At 34.3% G+C, this 19,315-nt stretch overlaps 1 protein-coding gene across 1 annotated transcript; it reads left to right on the top strand.

The window, feature by feature from the left end:
* Positions 1–382: 382 nt before the first annotated feature.
* On the top strand, positions 383–15,953 carry LOC121411245 (riboflavin kinase-like). The gene is made up of 4 exons (XM_041603859.1): positions 383–982; positions 7,631–7,782; positions 13,834–13,936; positions 14,830–15,953. Exons 1-4 carry the CDS (start codon positions 856–858, stop codon positions 14,946–14,948), a joined length of 501 nt encoding a protein of 166 aa, XP_041459793.1. The 5' UTR covers positions 383–855; the 3' UTR covers positions 14,949–15,953.
* Positions 15,954–19,315: the final 3,362 nt, after the last annotated feature.

Raw genomic sequence — 19,315 nt, forward strand, 5'->3', positions numbered from 1 at the left:
AATGTTTGATATTCCGATCTGACAAATGGTGAATTTAAACATTCAAGCACCTGTGTAGGGAATTTTTTGAAGGGGAGGGAGTTGTCCTACTAATTGTCGTTCTCATTTACATTTAGTCTATCACTCATAATGGGGATGCTGCCTATGAATTACGGCAGCCAGGGCCCTAAAATTTTGGGGGTGCTTCAGCACCATATCCCAGGGCCACTGAGGGTCATGCAGGCCGTTGGTAGTTTGAAAGACTGGAGCAATGGAGGGCAAATTACAGTAAGTGCTCGATCGGCCGGATCGGGGGCCCTCAAATCTCGGCGCAGTGAGCAAGTTGATTATCAGGGGGTAAATTCTCAAATACAAAATGAGTTGGCTATGACGCCTCACAGCATGTAGGGTCGAGCTATCCAAGAGGTGTGATCAGTTATGATCACATCGGCCGTATTTGTGTTTAGTGATACTGTCTGATCGGTACCGTAATTGCGTAATCGAATCATACGAAACTGCCGGCGATTTCGTTTTGACCCACGCTCTAACTCTTTCTTAATTCTTGCTGTGCGGATTTTAATTTTTGGTGATTTTTTTTAAATTTCCTTCATATGAACATTTTCGCCGTCAGTTGCCACATCGAAAACATAGGGAAATATCAAGAAACCGTTACTCATCAGTCATCACTCAGTCCGACCAAAACTGAAAAAGGAGGTTGTCCGCAGCCGCAGGCTCATTCATGCCATTTCTCGACTATCCACTCCCATATCCATCCCGGGATCTACTCGCAGTAAGGTACCGGTAGTTACCGGCGGTCTACTTGAGCAGCCGTGAGTGAGTGAGTGGGAGAGGCCTAGTGCATGTGGCCTATGTCATATGATACATTTTCCAAGAACAACTCTTCGGTGTTTAACTACAATGGCGGAAAATTTGCCATATTTCACACAAGGCCGTGTCATCAAAGGGTTTGGAAGAGGAAGCAAGGAACTTGGGATTCCAACTGGTAATTGACAAAATTATTGTAAAAATTGTACTATGTTGAAAATGCCCCTAATCCTAGTCTTGAGGACGCAATGATGATGATTTTTTTAGATATGTCTTACATTCTTTCATCATTGACGTCTTGACACTCTCTCCATAACGCCTTCAGCGAACGACCAAAACAAAGATGGATTTCCCCCAAAAATCCATCTTTTTAAACCGAACTAACTAGAAATTTGTTAATTTTATTAATTCTTACACCTTCCTACGCCTAATGCGTAGGAAGGTTTTAAATACTACTTAAAAAAATGTAAAAAAAATGAAGATTTCTTACCTAACTGATGCCGCGTAGACCTCTCGTTCCACATGTAAACAACGGAAATACAATAGCGTCGACCCTTGAACCGCTTATGTATGACGTACTTCCGGAAAGCAATGCCGTCTTAACGAACAATTTAGAGATAAAAAATCTTATTTAACAAATATTAAAATTTATTTTGTGATCATAAATATTTTATATCAATATATATAAATTATTTATGATCACAAAATAATTTTAATATTTGTTAAATAAAATTTTTTATCTCTAAATTGTTCGTTAAGACGGCATTGCTTTCCGGAAGTGCGTCATACATAAGCGGTTCAAGGGTCGACGCTATTGTATTTCCGTTGTTTACATGTGGAACGAGAGGTCTACGCGGCATCAGTTAGGTAAGAAATCTTCATTTTTTTACATTTTTTAAAGTAGTATTTAAAACCTTCCTACGCATTAGGCGTAGGAAGGTGTAAGAATTAATAAAATTAACAAATTTCTAGTTAGTTCGGTTTAAAAAGATGGATTTTTGGGGGAAATCCATCTTTGTTTTGGTCGTTCACTGAAGGCGTTATGGAGAGAGTGTCAAGACGTCAATGATGAAAGAATGTAAGACATATCTAAAAAAATCATCATCATTGCGTCCTCAAGACTACCTAATCCTAGTTATAGAATAGGTAGTCAGACTGTCATGTCAGGCATCTCAATTCTCATTCTAACAAATCAGGTCCAAGCCAACTCAAGATTCCAAGTTAGGACAACTCAGCCCCTCTGAAAAATTATGGTATAAAATTAATTAAGGGGGAAGCTTGTTCACCCTCTGACAAGTTTGTTGTAAAAATACATGTAGCAGACAATATTGGTGAATGTTTGAGGAAATCCATCAAAAATCGAAAAAAAGTTAAGTGTTTTGATTTGTGATGTATGCGAGCAACGTCCGGAAAGAAGATATTTTTAGTCACCATGCACCATTAAAAAATCAATATTTCTGAATTTTATTTTCATATGAAACGGCTGGTCGAATTTGTTGTATATGATGTCACAAATCAAAAACTTTAAATTATAATAATAATAATAACTTTATTAGTCTTCGATGGATTTTCCGAGGAACTTCAATTTTTTCTGCTATAACAACAAAGTCTTATCAGGATGAACTTCCCGTTTAAGACTGCATGTACACAGTAAGTTATCCATTGTACAACCTGAAGCCTAAACCTAATCTTACCCTCATACTAAAGATTGATGTTAAAATACATACAATTGAAACCTTACTTTGCATTCAATACAAACATTTGTCAACAAAATAGTGATCTAATATTGGATAATTTTTTTGTGCTGAGTTAGCTGGCACACTCACAAATCACAGTTGAACACCAGTGATTGCCATATAGCCAGGCCAGGAAGTTTAACATCTGGACTTGGTGAGGAAACATTGTTCTCTAATTCAGTGTACTCTCCAAGATTCTGTGCACTCGTACATGTATGTCAGTTGTACAGAGCAAGACAAAAAATGTACTGGTATGTAAATTGTAAACAAGGTGAAGTTCAGGAACTGATGATTCATGGTACTAATTCATTAAAGTTGAGAAGAAGAGAACTACATGTAAATGTGCAAATAAGACTCATTCCGAAGGATTTGTAAAAATGATTATGGTCGCATGTCATAAGGTGGTCCAATTTCGCGAACAGGGAAAAATGGTCAAAAATTTTATTTTTTGATATGTTATAGCTATTACCATTCTCTAAATAATGAAAAAGTTTTAAGTCTCAAATATCTTTATTTTTCCTTAAAATGACTAATTAACAGCTAATTATTACTATTACATAGACGTCAATGTAAATGTGAATTTTGAAATGTGTTTTTCTCAAATTGGACCTGCTGCACATAAAATGGTGTCAAAAGTTAATGCAACATTGGATCACCCTAGTATTTTGCAGTTATAATCTTTAAACATCAATAATTAAATCTGTACCAAAAATCAAATAATTATCTATTATTGTATGCATATTAATTATACTAATTAATTAACAGTATTTAATTTCACATTTTTGCCCCCAAAATACCTGTCACTGTATTTATATGCTTGGCAAAATGACAATATCATGGGTAGAAATGTTTGTTGCAATGATACACAACATTTGTACTAAAAATTAAGATTACAAATTAGATAATTAACCAAATCTCTCCGGTTTACTAATTGATTAGGTTGCAGATCAGAGCTGACATACACATGTATTCCAATGCTGCATATTTTCAAAATTGTCAAATTTTTATGACATTTAGTTGTTCCCTGCTTTAAAACGCCCAGAAATATGAGGATAACAGTCATATTACATATTATAGTAAGTTGTTAATTACATGTAGGTTTAATTAATATTTTATCATTTACCACATCCACCGGCTCCGCATCCACCGGCTCCGCCACCCCTGTTACTTCAAACTTAATGTGCTATAGTTTTTGTTCCTGATATTGTATTGATTTAATTCATAGTAATATATTTAGCCTATAGTTCTAGCTTCAAAATGAGATATTACTCAATAAATTTGGTCAAGATACTGTGATGTAGCAACAATTTATCCATGGCACCGTGTGGAAAATTGTTCATACGCCACCCTTTTTGCATACCCAACTTATGAAATGCGACCTTATAGAATTTTTTTTTCTTTGTAAAATGTTAACTTACCTTTAGGCCCATATTCTGCAGTCCAGTTTAAAGCTCAAGTCCATCCCCAAAAATGTTGAGTTGAAAAAAATCAAACTACATTGTAGCATGACACAGCAAATTTTCATCAAAATCGGTTGTAATTGTAAAGTGTTTTAAGTTATATCACTATAATTTATAAAGTTGCGCAACTCGGTGATATGCAAATGAGACAGATGATGATGTCACTATTTCTATTGTTTTTTATTCTTAGAATTATCGGCATACAATATTCCATTTTTTACAGATTTGACAATAAGGACTCGACGTCTATAATAATAGAGTTTAAAATACAGTCTGACTAAAAGTTGTTTTTTTTTTCTAAAGACAGCATCAGTGAGGAAACTTCCCTGATGGATACATTACACTGCTGTTTTGGCCTTTGTCATGTAAAATGATTGTGTACATCAATGTGCTGATTGCACAGCCAGACGATGAAAACCATTTGGTGCTGTGTTGTTTTTCTTTTTGTGTACAGACCTACATGTCCTTTATGGTGTATTTTCAAAGTGTTTGACTTTTGCAACAGCAAGTGATCAGCCATTACTTTTTACTCAATGAATATGAAGAGGGGGGGGGGGGGGGCATGTCTCCACAACTGTGGGATTGAAACTTGACAGCCAATGTTATCACTTTGTCTGGTGGATGTTATTGCTGCGAGGCATTGCCACTTTTACCATCCAGGCCAGTGAATAATTCCTGAAATTTTTAGGCATTATCGGTTCTGAATTCATCATGAATTGCCATTGTGATGTGACATCAATATCGTATTAGAATTTGCAGGGCTCCTTTTTTAGTTTTCAGTGCTATTTGAAAAAAAATCATTGTAACTTGTTTCATTTCAATTGTTATATCTTATGTTGTTTATTCTTACTGTAATTTACATGTATTTGCTGTATTTATATCTCTGTAATTTATCTGTCATGGATTCCCCTGCTTTTCAAGCTTCTGGCTTTCCTAGGGTGTTTGATCCTCACATCTATCCATGTGATTTTTTACCTACCGGTAATAAATAAATTGAATTGATATTTCAGGGGCTAAATCGCACCCAGCCCCATATACATGTATTGTAATAATATTTTTCCCCTACCATTGTGTGAAGCCAAGACACAAAGCACACAACTTCAATTTTAATATTATGTTCTGCAAATTCATCCAGCTATTGAAATTTGAGAATTGAATTTTATAATTTATATCACATTAAATTTTCAAACTGTATAGAAAAATAAACAAAATTAGGCTTAATTTGATTTGAATAACAATTACAAACCCTTTGTACTCTGGACTCTGGTTGTATTGGATTGAATTTTATCACTGTTCATACAAGTACTGGCCTCCAGGGTTACACTGCCTTTTAGTTCTGTAGATATACTTGTTACAGTGCATGTACATGTCTGCTCAGCTTTTTAACTTTCAAGAGCTACATGTACTTCAGGCTTAAGATGATATGATTTGAACAGATTGAAATAAAATCAGATAAACAAAACACTGAGAATTTCATCAAAATCGGACGGGAATAACAAAGTTACATGTACATGTAGTGTATGACATTTCAAAGTGTGCATTACATGTATTTTGACTAAAAAACAATTCTATGCATTTTCATGATATATCATGAAAATGCATAGAGCTGTTTAGTAGTCATTATAGAACTGTTTTATAGTCATTGCATATCAGTGGCCAAGCTGATATTTAATGTCATACATTACTGTACATGTATCCCCATTCTGAAATTTTATTTTATGGAAGAATACTTTCAAATTTTTGCCCACCTACAGTACATGTTTGACATAAATTGGATGACTACATACATGTACATGTACCAGTACTGATAATGTGTACTAAAGACAAAGATAATGATTGCTGCAACTTCAGAGATAATTTTCCTGACCGTATGGTATAATTTGCAATTTGGTCCACCAATCTTCTACTTAAGTACACTACACAAAGAAAATTGTGTTGCATTTTTTGTTTTAAATGTGGACTCCACATTTACTCAACATTTAAACAAAAAAATGCAATGTTCATAATTTTCTGTGTGTGTGTGTGTACATGACAAAGATTTTTATTGGACTGTGCACTACAGAATTCAAAGGACAAGCCGACCCGAACAAAAATATTGATTTGAATAAAAAAGAGAATAGTCCAACAAGCATAACACTGAAAATTTAATCAAAGATGCGACATTTAAAGTTTGTCTTAATTTCACAAAACAATTACAGCACATACTGGTTGGTACAGTGTATGCAAAAAGGGTACTGATAGATGTAGACTATGTCACTTTATTCACTCACTACCGTATTTCTTTTGTAATATGGGTATTCTTATTTTCTTCTCAATGTCATGTGAATCAAAATTTTATTTCTCCCTTAACATGTGTAATTACATGTAGTATTACCATTAATTTATCATTTTATGGTTCAGTCAAGTTGGTCTTTATGGTGAAAGGGGAGTCCAGCCTTGGTCAGAGAATGTTGTGTTAGAATGGAGAAAAATAAGACAGAATGGTGAAAGTTTGCGAGTAATCGGCCAATTGATAAGAAAGTTATGGCTGTTTTAAAATTGAGATATCTAAGGCTATGTTGATTTCAAATTGGCAACTGGGTATAAAGTACATGTACCTGTACATGTAAATTATGAAAAGTGGCAAAGACAACTTTCCCATAGGCCATGTACTTAAAGATCAAGTCCACCTCAGAAAAATGTTGATTTGAATCAATAGAGAAAAATCAGACAAGCACAATGCTGAAAATTTCATCAAAATCGGATGTAAAATAAGAAAGTTATGACATTTAAAAGTTTTGCTTACTTTTAACAAAATAGTTATATGAACGAGCCAGTTAAATCCAAATGAGAGTTTATGATGTCACTCACTCACTCACTATTTCTTTTGTTTTTTATTGTTTGAATTAAACACAATATTTTAATTTCTATGAATTTGATGATTAGGACCTCCTTGCCTGGAGCACAAAATGTTAAAATAATTGGATTCCACGTGTTCAGGGAGGCATGAAACTTCATTTCACATGACAATGATGAGAAAATAAAAATATTTCATACAATAAAATACAAAAGAAATAGTGAGTGAGTGATGTCATCAGTTCCTCATTTGCATACCGACCGTGTTCATACATGTACATGTATAACTGTTTTGTGAAATGAAGCGAAACTTTAAAATGCCATAACTTTCTTATTTTACATCCGATTTTGATGAAATATTCAGTGTTATGCTTGTTGATTTTTTCTCTTTTTATTCAAATCAAGTTTTTGTTGGGGTGGACTTGTCCTTTAATAATCAGGTATTTGTGGTTTTCTCCAAGTACCTACATGTATTCCCCTATGATTTCATGTAGAAAGAGGAGAGAGTGCGCATGACATTATCAGTCCACATATTGCGTATTCATGACAGTGTGCTTTTTTAAATGCACAATATACATTGTTAAACTTTAAAATTCAATAACTTTGTTTGATATCAGATTTGGATAAAAACTTTCAGCATTTTGCTTTATGAATTTCACTTGATTTAAATATGTAATTATTTTCAGGTTTTAGCACAGTGTACCCTTAAAACATTCCTTGTTTGTTTTAATAAACTTGACGTTGTCTGTGAATTAAAAATGGTATTACAATGTATGTTTGTTTGTATTCCATCAGCTAATTTTCCAGAAGATGTTGTGGAGAAACTGCCTGCTGCTTTAACCACCGGGGTCTATTATGGCTGGGCTTGTGTAGATGACGGAGAGGTGCACAAGATGGTGATGAGTATCGGTTGGAATCCATATTACAAAAATGAAAAGAAATCTATGGTGAGTGAATATGTGTGATGGAGAGGATGATATACAGTTGCGCTCAAAATTGAGTGAACCCCAACACCAAAAGCACTCCGTCATGCAGAGTGTTGAATGTAGACAACAACAATACAACAATGTTCTGTGAGCCCCGAGAAAAAAAACTTTGTAGCTTCCCAGGCTTTCCTTAATTATTTTGTGGATGGCGTAATAAAATTTTCAGTGATAGGTCTTATTTTCTTTATCACTATCATTACCATTTCATGGTGCATTAATGAAAAAAAACATTAAAATATACATGTACTTAAGTATCATGTACCAGGTACATTCAGGTGTTCACTTATAAAACAACTCTGCTTTTCAAGGGCACAATATTCATACAGCTGAACACATCCTGCACTCTACATGCCCTGTAATGTACTACAGTCATATCTTAGTTTTTTTGCAGGTACATATATTTGACTTTGAGATTGATTATTCAGGATCTGAGTTTGAAGATCTTGTGTGTTTATACTGATATGGGCCAGACAGAGATTTTCTTGACTAATTTTGATAAGGATTTGGCTTAAAGTAGAAATATATTGAAAATCGTAAAACTGGAGAATCATATATCACAATAAAGGAGAAAATAAGGAGAACACGATGGTGTACATCATTTATCATGGAGACGGATGAAACTCAGTTAATTGATAGTTTAAAGTTCTCTCTCTGAATGCTTCAAACACGCAGAATTACGTCCGCGAAATTGGGGATTTTTTATGACGTCACTGTCTGTACGAGAGGCGTGATTGGCTCTCCCACGTGAAGCTCCACTTGCATGCAAAACCTGTTGCAAGGGTACATTTTCTCCACATTGTCACTGAATACTTCGATCCCGAAATGATCGAAAGAACCCAGAATTTTATCTAGATTTGGATTTTCAAATTGATGATTTTGATATGAAGAGAATGATGATGAAGTGAAACAACACAGTGACGTAGTAGGAGGTAAATTGGGGGAATTACGCCGATGATGATGATGAAAATTCAACTTGCAACACAATCACAAGTAAAGTCATGTACATACCGTTTCGCTACCAATTCATGCTGCTGGAAATGCTAGCTACACCGCGCGGGCCAAATTGAATTCATGCTGAACATGAATAACCACATCCAGACAGTCTATCATAAGAAGGATAATGATATAACTGTACTTACAAACAAGTGAATAATCCGAACCTGAAGGCAAATCAACTCAACGAATAGTACCAGACGATATGGCATATGCACTGACGATAAACTTCATCCGGCTGGATAGATTGTCACTCGTTCTGTTAGATGTAACTTTTATCTCATTAATTTGACAAACTTACGAAACTCGGGGAATTATTATTCTATATAAAAATATAGTAACATCTCTTATCATTTTTTGAATTACGATAAAACCTGTTTTGAAGGAAAACGTTGAGGTAAATTGAAATCAGATGTAAAAGATCATCCCATCATGCGTAGCATTATGTGATCGTAAACAAACCATCACAACAACACATGCCGTATTGTTTTCTCGCCTTGGCTGAGACTGAGAGAATAGATCTATGCACGTGTTGCACAGCTCTCAATCAGCAAGGAAGGAATACGTGCATGTTTGCGATGGTTTGTTTGCAATGACATACAAGCTACGCATGTTGGGGGGGGGGGTTTAAAAGTAATTTTAGTTTATCTCAACGTTTTCTTTCAAAAGAGGTTTTATCGTAATACAAAAATAATAAGAGATGTTACTATATTTTGATATATATAAATAATTCCCCGAGTTTCGTAATTTTGTCAAATTAATGAGTTACAAATTACATCTAACAGAACGAGTGACAATCTATCCCAGCCACATGAAGTTTATCGTCGGTGCATATCGTCTGCTGCTATTCGTTGAGTTGATTTGCTTTCAGGTTAATTCGGATTATTCACTTGTTTGTAAGTACAGTTATATCATTATTTTCCTTCTTATGATAGACTCTCTCTGGATGTGGTTATTCATTTTCATGGATTTAATTTGGCCCGCGCGGTGTACGTATAGCTACCACTTGTAGCAGCAGCTGCATGAGTTGGTAGCGAATCGGCATGTACGTGACTTTACTTGTGATCGTCAGGCAAGTTGATTTTCATCATAATCATCGGCATTGTTCCCCCATTATTTACCTCCAACTACCTCACTGTGTTGTTCACTTCATCATCATTCTCTTCATCTTTAAAATCATCAATTTGAAAAATCCAAATCTAGATAAAATTCTGGGTTTTCTTTCATTTCGTGATAGAAGTATTCAGTGACAGTGTGGAGAAAACGTAACCACGCAACAGGTTTTGCATGCAAGTGGAGCTTCACGTGGGAGAGCCAATCACGCCTCTCGTACAGACAGTGACGTCATCAAATTCCAGTCAATTCAGAGACCGATGCGAGGCATATTTCGGAGGGGCATTTTAGCGTTTTTTAATCGGCGATTTTCACCTTTTTGTATTATTTTCGGTATTTTTGAATGACCCACTGATGATCCCCACATCATTACCTTTCCATTGATATATAATAAGACCACATTCATAATCAATATATTTCTCCTTTAATATATTGTACCATGGCCCTTGGAAAGGAGGGATACTATTGATTTAGCAGTGGGCCGGGTGGGGTCAGCGCTGCTGCGTGTATTATTCACTGTAGACAGCACCCCTGGAAATCTGGTAGGTACATGTATGCTAAATAGCAGAAATAAAATCTCAAAATCAGCTTTATTTTGTATCAAAACCCTAGTTTTTTTTTTTTGCTTGTCAAATTTAAACCAGCCCCCTCCCCCTTTCATGTATTGCCCTTGATTAAAGATCTTTTCAGTATAGTTAGTGAATTACTCACCATTTTGCTTCATTCATGATTCCGTGTGTACTTAAATTCTATGATATTATAGGCACAACTTGAAATTTCCTGTTAGATACATTATTGAAGTGAATATCAGGGGCCTGTTTCATAAATGACTTACAACAGTTGTAAGTCCTTTATGAAACAGGCCCCTGAACTGCAATGACTTATCCAGGATTCAAATTGTATCCTGCATGTATGTCCAGGCAATTCCTTTTGACCCTAGTCATTTTCCTGATATTGATCCAGGTTTCAGAGAAGTAGCAAATAGCATAGCAAAAGGTTACAAATACATGTGTATTGGGTCAGGGTGGCCCAGAAAAAGTGTAATGGTAGATTTTAGTGTTGTCTTGAAAAGGCTGACTGAATTTTTCGTCATCAAGTTTAATAATTATTCTCTTAAGTATCAGATATTAATCATGGTGCATATAAAAATTAAATGCACATTAATCAAAATCTGCTACAGGGCAGGTCCAAGCTATTGTCCCCTCTGAAGCCAAAATTAAATCTTAGCCTAAATCTACCATATTGTATGCCATTTTTAATAAAGCTTATACTCTGAAGTTTTTGTCCCTATATTTTTTTCTTCTGAAAACGTAAAGTTAATGAATGCCAAGGTCATGATTCCAAGAAATCATTAATTAGCATGGCGTATGGGACATCACATTTTTTGATCTGCAAATAATGCAAATTATATATTTGAAAATATTTCTGTGGGGACTTGTTGTGCTAAGTTCATGCAAAAATTTGAGAAAAAAATGATTTTGAAAATTAATTAAGTTAATTATCTGTTGACCAACAGGTTGTGTCCCGTACGTCACAATTTAGCATATATATGAGATGTTTCATTTTACTTTTTAGATTTTATTTTTAAGAAAAAGTTGAACAGTTTTCTTCACACTTTGGAGAGTTCTAATTTATATTACTATACATCCAAAAATTAAAGTGAATTTACTGAATTAATTTCATTTTTAATTATATCAGCTAATTAAGCCTTGTGACGTACGGGTCTAAGGGACACACCATACGATTTCTATGTAATTCTAATGAAGGTTATTTTTGTCTCGCCTGCGTAGCAGAGCGAGACAGGTATCACTATTTCCGGCCTCGATTGCGTTGTCGTCGTCAACAATTGTGTTGTACACCCAATAGCTTTGAGGTGGGATCACCAAATTCATACCAGAGGTCCATCTCCTGAAGGCACAGGTCAAGTTCCAATATGAGTCGAATTTGAATAAGGTCAAAGGTCAATGAACTGACCATGACTGGCACAATTGTGTTGTACAACTGTACACCCCAAAACTTTCTATAGCTTCGAGGTGGGATCACCAAATTCATACCAAAGGTCCATCTCCTAAAGGCACAGGTCAAGTTCGAATATGAGTTGAATTTGAATAAGTTCAAAGGTCAATAAATGAATAAACTTTCCATAACTGGCACTGTGCTATGTTGTACACATAATGAATTTCTATACATGTATCTTCGAGGTGGGATCACCAAATTCATACCAGAGGTCCATCTCCTGAAGGCACAGGTCAAGTTCCAATATGAGTCGAATTTGAATAAGGTCAAAGGTCAATGAACTGACCATGACTGGCACAATTGTGTTGTACAACTGAACACCCCAAAACTTTCTATAGCTTCGAGGTGGGATCACCAAATTCATACCAAAGGTCCATCTCCTAAAGGCACAGGTCAAGTTCGAATATGAGTCGAATTTGAATAAGGTCAAAGGTCAATGAACTTTCCATAACTGGCACTGTGCTATGTTGTACACATAACTTTCTATAGCTTCGAGGTGAGATCGCCAAATTCATAACAGAGGTCCATCTCCTGAAGGCACAGGTCAAGTTCGAATATGAGTTGAATTTGAATAAGGTCAAAGGTCAGTGAACTTTCCATGACTGGCACTGTGCTGTGTTGTACACACAATAACTTTCTATAGCTTCGAAACAGGTATTAAAGATATCTGACTGGTACTGTATGTTTGGATGCTTTTTGCATCTGTTTGTTCAAATAATGGCATGACCTTAATCTGTTTGTTCCACTAATGACATGACCTGTAGTTTTGACATGCAGTCTCTTCATGACTGCAATATGCAGGTGAGACAACGCTTGGCGTTTGCCTTGTTTAATAAGGAGCAAAGTTAATTTAAATTGAGATAAATAATATTATATCAGTGGTTGAATATTGGTAAAAGGCTGATAATAAAGTTACAATTTGTAATAAATAACATTAATTATTATTAATTAGTTAAGTTATTAATTAAATCTTTCATAATTATAAGGTCATAAAGTTTTTTAATGTTTTGTTTAATAATATACTATGATAGAAATTACCGTATATAAAAGTTATAATTATCCATGTAAAACTAACTTACTTTGGTTTACATCCAGTTAATTATAAATTTTGATGAAATTTCACTTCCCCATTCGTTTAACATGCATGGAATTATTTGTAAGACATCTTTCATAATATTTATAAGGTCATGAAGAGCTTGCTATGTTTTGTTTCGGTGTATGCTATCAAAGAAATATATATCAATCATGATAATCCATGTAAAACTTAACTTACTTTGGTTTGCATCAAGTTAATTATGAATTTTGATGAAATTTCACTTTCCCCATTCGTCTTACACATGGACAAATGTCCCGTAGGTCACATGTCCCGTACGTCACAGCACGGTTGTTTACATTTTGAGCTTTTACATAATTAACACCAATGAGTTGTATCATTTCATTCATGGCAAATGAAACATGATAAGATACAAGATGAAAACATGATAATGAGAGATTTCCAGCTTATTCCAATTCACAGAGTTTGAATGACAAACTTTTTATAAACAAAAATCAGCTTTTGTCTGGTCCCATACGTCACAGTGCATATTAATTAAAACATTACATCGTTAATGGAATTGTAGATCATTAATTTTTTTTCATGAAAAAAGAGGACACGACTGGCCTTCCAAAATCCATAAAAGATTCTTTGTTGTGCATTTATTTTTTATGTTACACAACTTTAAAGTCTCTAAATGTCCCGTACATTGTACGTCACAAGTCAAATAGCTTGGATCTTCCCTACAGTGTACATGTATACTGTTGTTTCTGGGATATCTGAAACATGTATAAAGAAAGAAAAAATAACACACCCAATATGCACTTTCATACATCACTGCTTTATTTTCTTGATAGGAAACACATATAATGCACACCTTTAAAGATGACTTTTACGACTCAATCCTGAAAGTTGGCATCCTCGGTTTTATGAGACCTGAAAAGAATTACCCTTGTCTTGGTAAGTCGATTTCTGTGGTGGCTTGAGGAGTACATTATGTACAGGTCTGCTATGAATGTTTTATTTACATAAGGTATGGATTTATTGATTATTCATATTGCTGACATTTCAAGATACTGTAAAGATCATACAGTACATCATACAATTTTGCATTGGACAACACTACATGCAGGTTCTGTTTTATTCTCAAACTATACAATGGAATATGAAGTTACATGTACTTATTATTCATATTGCTGACATTTCAAATTTCTGTAAAGATCATACATCATACAAATTTGCATTGGACAACACTGCATGCTGATTCTGTTGTATACTCAATTTTTTTTCAAACTATACAACATTGGACTATTACTTAAGTTGGGACTATAATAGATTTTAAATTTAAAAATTACTGCCATGTGGTGGTCAGTGATATTTATGAACGTATTTGTATGAGGCCAAATGGAAATATTCAATGGAATTTGAGAAAACTTAATCTTAGCACGTACCAATTAACTACCACCAGGGGGCTGTTTCATGAAGTTGGTCGTAAGTTAAGAGTAAGTTAAAGAACAACTGGTGATCATTTCTTGTGTTAAATGATATTCATTATTGGTGATTATCTAGCATGCAAGAAAGTTTCACCAGTCGTTCTTAAAGCCGTTTTTAAAGTCGCTCTTAATTTATGTACAGCTTTATGAAACACTTACCCACCAGGGTGGTGGCAATTGTAACTTTATTAAGATCAGCACAAGGGGCAGTAAAGCTGTTTCAGAATTCGAAATCTGAATTTTTTTTAGTAAGACATTTGAATGATGTGAATATCAGAAAGATGATAATTTGTTACAACATTGAAAATATGAAATAACCCAGTTATATTTGCTATTTCCTCTTTTGCCTTGTACTTGTAGATTCATTGATAGCAGCTATCAAGCAGGACATTGCAGATGCTGATATGAAACTGTCACAGCCCGATGCACTTAAGTACAAAAACGACAACTTCTTCAGGGACCCGTCTTCACAATTATGACAGTGAATTATACATGTAGAATATATTTTAGTTTACAAGAGATTAATTTTTTATAGTACACATAGATATATTCTAAGTATGTATGTTTGTGCAACATAGTTTTGTTTATATACAAAACCTTGGGGGTTTGTACTATTTTTACCTGATTTGGATAGGCACATGATATGTAATCTGGCCAGATGATATATTGTATTTATGCTTTAAGAAGGTGAATAAAAAATGGACACCTGTCAACTACATATTTAGAAATGGGTGAATATGGAAATAAGTTAACCTTTGAATTTAACAGTGGAAAAAAGGGGGGGGGGGTTATGTTCTCTGTTTTTTTTTAAAGTAAGGCTAAATTGTGATTACAAGTTAAAAAGAAACTGCATTTTGTAATTGCATGTCAGACCCCCTAACTTCTAGATAAACTATTTCATTTAAAAATGCAATACAAATACCTTTTTTACCCAAAGTAAAAATCTTTTTCAGTATGTTTAATTTACAAATTATAGACACTTAATACTTGTTTTATGATTAGAGTAGTGACCCCAAGAATTTTCATTAAAAAAATATTTTTTTTTTGGAAAGGAAGTAAAAAGCAATTAGTAGATTACATGTACGTTTCATTGCAATCAATTAAACATTTGAGATCTGAGGCAAAAATTATCCCCCTCCCCTAGGTACATGCAATTATGAAATAGTCTGTGCTGTAAAAGCATTGTCCCAAGGTGTATTACATTCAGTGGTGCATTCCCCGGGATGCATTGCAATTACTCAACATGAAACTACTGTCTGTCACCTACAAATCACTAAACATTCAGCTGGCATGTTATTTTTCAACTGAAATAATCATTGTATTCTTCGAAGCAAAATAAAAAAAACGGGAAGAGAACATTTTTTTTATATGTACAATTCCTAAGATGGATGTTGGCCAGTGAATGGTTGACAAATTATAGTTTTTCAAACCATTTAAGCAGGGTGCTACATAAGCACTTGCCCGATTGCCCGGGGAAAGTAAAAGTTAAAGTCGGGCAAGTGTTTTGAAGTAAAGACCAAACTACTTGCCCAAATTCTCACAGTAGAATTACCAAAATTAGGGTTGATATGATATACCGACCCTAAATTTGGTCATGGCGGGCAATATAAAATTACTTTGTGAAAAGAAATGCAAGAACAAGGTTCATCAGTTCATGTCAAAGGAGTGAAAAAAACGGTCAATGGTTTCTTGAACCATAATATATTTTTTTGGAAGAGGTAAAACTTTTTTTCAAGGATTTTTTCAGGAGTGTGAAAGATTTTCGGGCAAGTATATTCAGACTATGTAAAAATTCACTTGCCCGACAGGGCAAGTGAATCTAAAAAGTTATGTAGCACCCTGATTTAATAAATTGTGAAGACCCCCTGGCTGTATTATTATTTAGATTCAGGTCAAAGTGCGTTTGTTCAGCAGTCCAGTGTCATGCACCTTGATCACATTTGGAAGTAGTTGAGCTGTAAAATCTCTTGAGGTCTGTGTCATATACTTGTAATTTGTAAACTTAGATTTTCTCTGACATTCTGTATTACAGGTATTTTATTAATCCAAGGCCAATTAGATCATGTCCATGGATGCCCTATTCACTGGCCTCAATGCCCCTCCTATTAGCCTTGAATAGAAAGCTATGGTGCCCCCTTAAAATCCCCAACTGTGCTGTAATAAGGAAATGTGCCCAACTGAAAGGAAATAAGTCTACCAAAAAAAAATTGAAATTCAGGGCCTGATTGCTACTCTTCAGTCTCTTCCTTGATCTACATGTATAGTAACGTGTATTATTTAAGTTTTATCCATTATCTTGTACCTGCACTGTATTATAACTACACTGTACATGTAACTGCCTTTTGATGCTTCCCCCCCCCCTTTTTTTAATGATGGTACTAATGTTGCACAACTCTTCTTATTGATTCTAGTATATTGCTGCAATGTACATAAATGTGTATAGGTTTGCTTATTTTTTTTACTTGGATTTTATAAATATTTGAAGTTCTCAGTTTGATAATCACTAATATATTTCATGAACTCACATGAAGCATTTTCATGATAATACTTCTATTATTGGCTGTTATTTTATAGGCATACAATAAGTGTCCAGAGTGGATGATAATTTTTTGATCACACAGTTGTGAAAGGATCTGAAATTAAGTGTTATATTGTTTTTGTTTAAGCTCAGCTAAACTCTGACCCATTATCATGATCATAGATAGACACTCTTCAACCAAAGAAAGTGAAACAATTACTTCCTTGTACTTTCCATCACTTACACTCTCCCCATCAAGGGAGAGGGTCAACACCTGTTATTTCCCTTATGATCTCGGCCGTTGATCGCGCGACCACCATAAAAATTTGCATGCACATTACTCAAATAGCATCAAAATTATGTAAGCTGAAGTTACTATGGTTGGGTTTAATTCAAATTCTGTGCCCCATTGCATAAAAGTTCCTATTATAGTAATTTTGTCATCCAATGGTATCTTTTATGAAATCCTTGATTTTGATTGGCTGTTGGGTCATGTTACCATGGTAGTTACCATTGGATGGCAAAATTACCATAGTAGTAACTTTTATGCGACAGGGCCCTGGTCAGCAAAAGTTGTGGTTTAACTATGGATAGCCAATAGTATAGTGGTAAAGATCTCTAACTGTAGCTCGGCTAGATTTCCTGACACCAAATCATTCACAACTGATAACCGAGATGGTTATATTCACTATTAAAGAATATGAAAAGACCAAATTAAACATAAGAAACATACAATGCAAACAAAATTTTGACATTTTTTTGCTTCCCATAATTTTAGCAAAGATGTTAGACCATGGTGTGAGTTAACTGGATATAAAATAAAGGCCTATAGGTGTACATGTTATTTATTATGAGATTATTTACAATGTATGATTCTTTAAGTTTATCAAGATAAGATGATTTTGTATATTTTGTTTGCTTTTATTTACAAGCGGTTTTGTAGAGGTGTAAATGTATGTACTCAAAATGTCAATGAGAGCTTTCAGCATATTGTTTACTAGCATATAACTTTCATGTCTATAATTTCTTAATTTCATTTCATAACTTGTGAACTGTCTGAGAATTAATTGAGTACTTTCCAAAATACTCTTTGGATAATTATGACATCTTGTATGATTCAGAGTTTCAATGATAAAGAATCCCTGAAAAGCTTTTTTTCAGTGGGGCTAGGTCATCTTTAAAAGGAAAACAATTGTATTATTTATCATCCAGAGGAATCATGGAGGTTGTTGAATCATTCAGTATTCAGCTGTAGCAAAAGCGTGGCCTTTGAATGAGCAACATGACATACAGGACTTTAATATGATATATAAATGATATATATTCTTAAATGTAGTACTTCATGATGTCTATTGTTGTGTGTGCATCTGTGAATGAGTTATACATTGTTACAGAAGTGCCTGTAAGAGTGTCAGTATGAAAGCATATGTCTTTCCCTCTCAATAGACAATGGTGTTATAGGATGCCTTGGTTTCTATAAAGTGTTAAAATTGTACAAGCCATTTATATACAATATTCATATTAATTGTGCACGTAACTGGTGGGTAAGCGAGTCATGTGCAAGGCCTACAGTGTATACTGATTTGTCCGCATATATCAAGAATTTGTAAGGCAACTTTTGCTTTACTATAATTAAAGGTCAAGTCCACCTCAGAAAAATGTTGATTTGAATCAACAGAGAAAAATCAGACAAGCACAATGCTGAAAATTTCATCAAAATCGGATGTAAAATAAGAAAGTTATGACATTTCAAAGTTTCGCTTATTTTCTACAAAATAGTTTATGAACGAGCCAGTTACATCCAAATGAGAGAGTTGATGATGTCACTCACTATTTCTTTTGTGTTTTATTGTTTGAATTATACAATATTTCAATTTTTACGAATTCGACGTATAGGACCTCCTTGCCTGAAGCACAAAATGTTGAAATAATGGAATCCCACGTGTTCAGGGTGGAATGAAACTTCATTGCACATGGCAATGATGAGAACATAAAAATATTTCATATTTCATATAATAAAATACAGAAGAAATAGTGAGTGAGTGATGTCATCAAATCTCTCATTTGGATGTAACTGGCTCGTTCATATAACTATTTTGTTGAAAATAAGCGAAACTTTAAAATGCCTTAACTTTCTTTTTTTACATCCGATTTTGATGAAATTTTCAGTGTTATGCTTGTTGAATTTTTCTCTTTTTATTCAAATCAAGTTTTTGTTGGGGTGGACTTGTCTTTTAAGATTAAAGATGGTCCAATGTAGCTAATAACACATTGAACATTGTGTATTGAATTGAATCCTTGTGATTCATCATTGCAGTAAACAAGGCA

Source organism: Lytechinus variegatus, chromosome 3, assembly GCF_018143015.1.
Source record: "Lytechinus variegatus isolate NC3 chromosome 3, Lvar_3.0, whole genome shotgun sequence".
Classification (NCBI taxonomy): Eukaryota; Metazoa; Echinodermata; class Echinoidea; order Temnopleuroida; family Toxopneustidae; genus Lytechinus; species Lytechinus variegatus.

Coding starts and splice junctions, on each gene's coding strand:
- LOC121411245 (XM_041603859.1), top strand. CDS start 856: ATGATACATTTTCCAAGAACAACTCTTCGGTGTTTAACTACAATGGCG. Junction 7,783..13,833: donor AAAATGAAAAGAAATCTATG/GTGAGTGAATAT, acceptor TTTTCTTGATAG/GAAACACATATAATGCACAC. Junction 13,937..14,829: donor AAAGAATTACCCTTGTCTTG/GTAAGTCGATTT, acceptor TTGTACTTGTAG/ATTCATTGATAGCAGCTATC.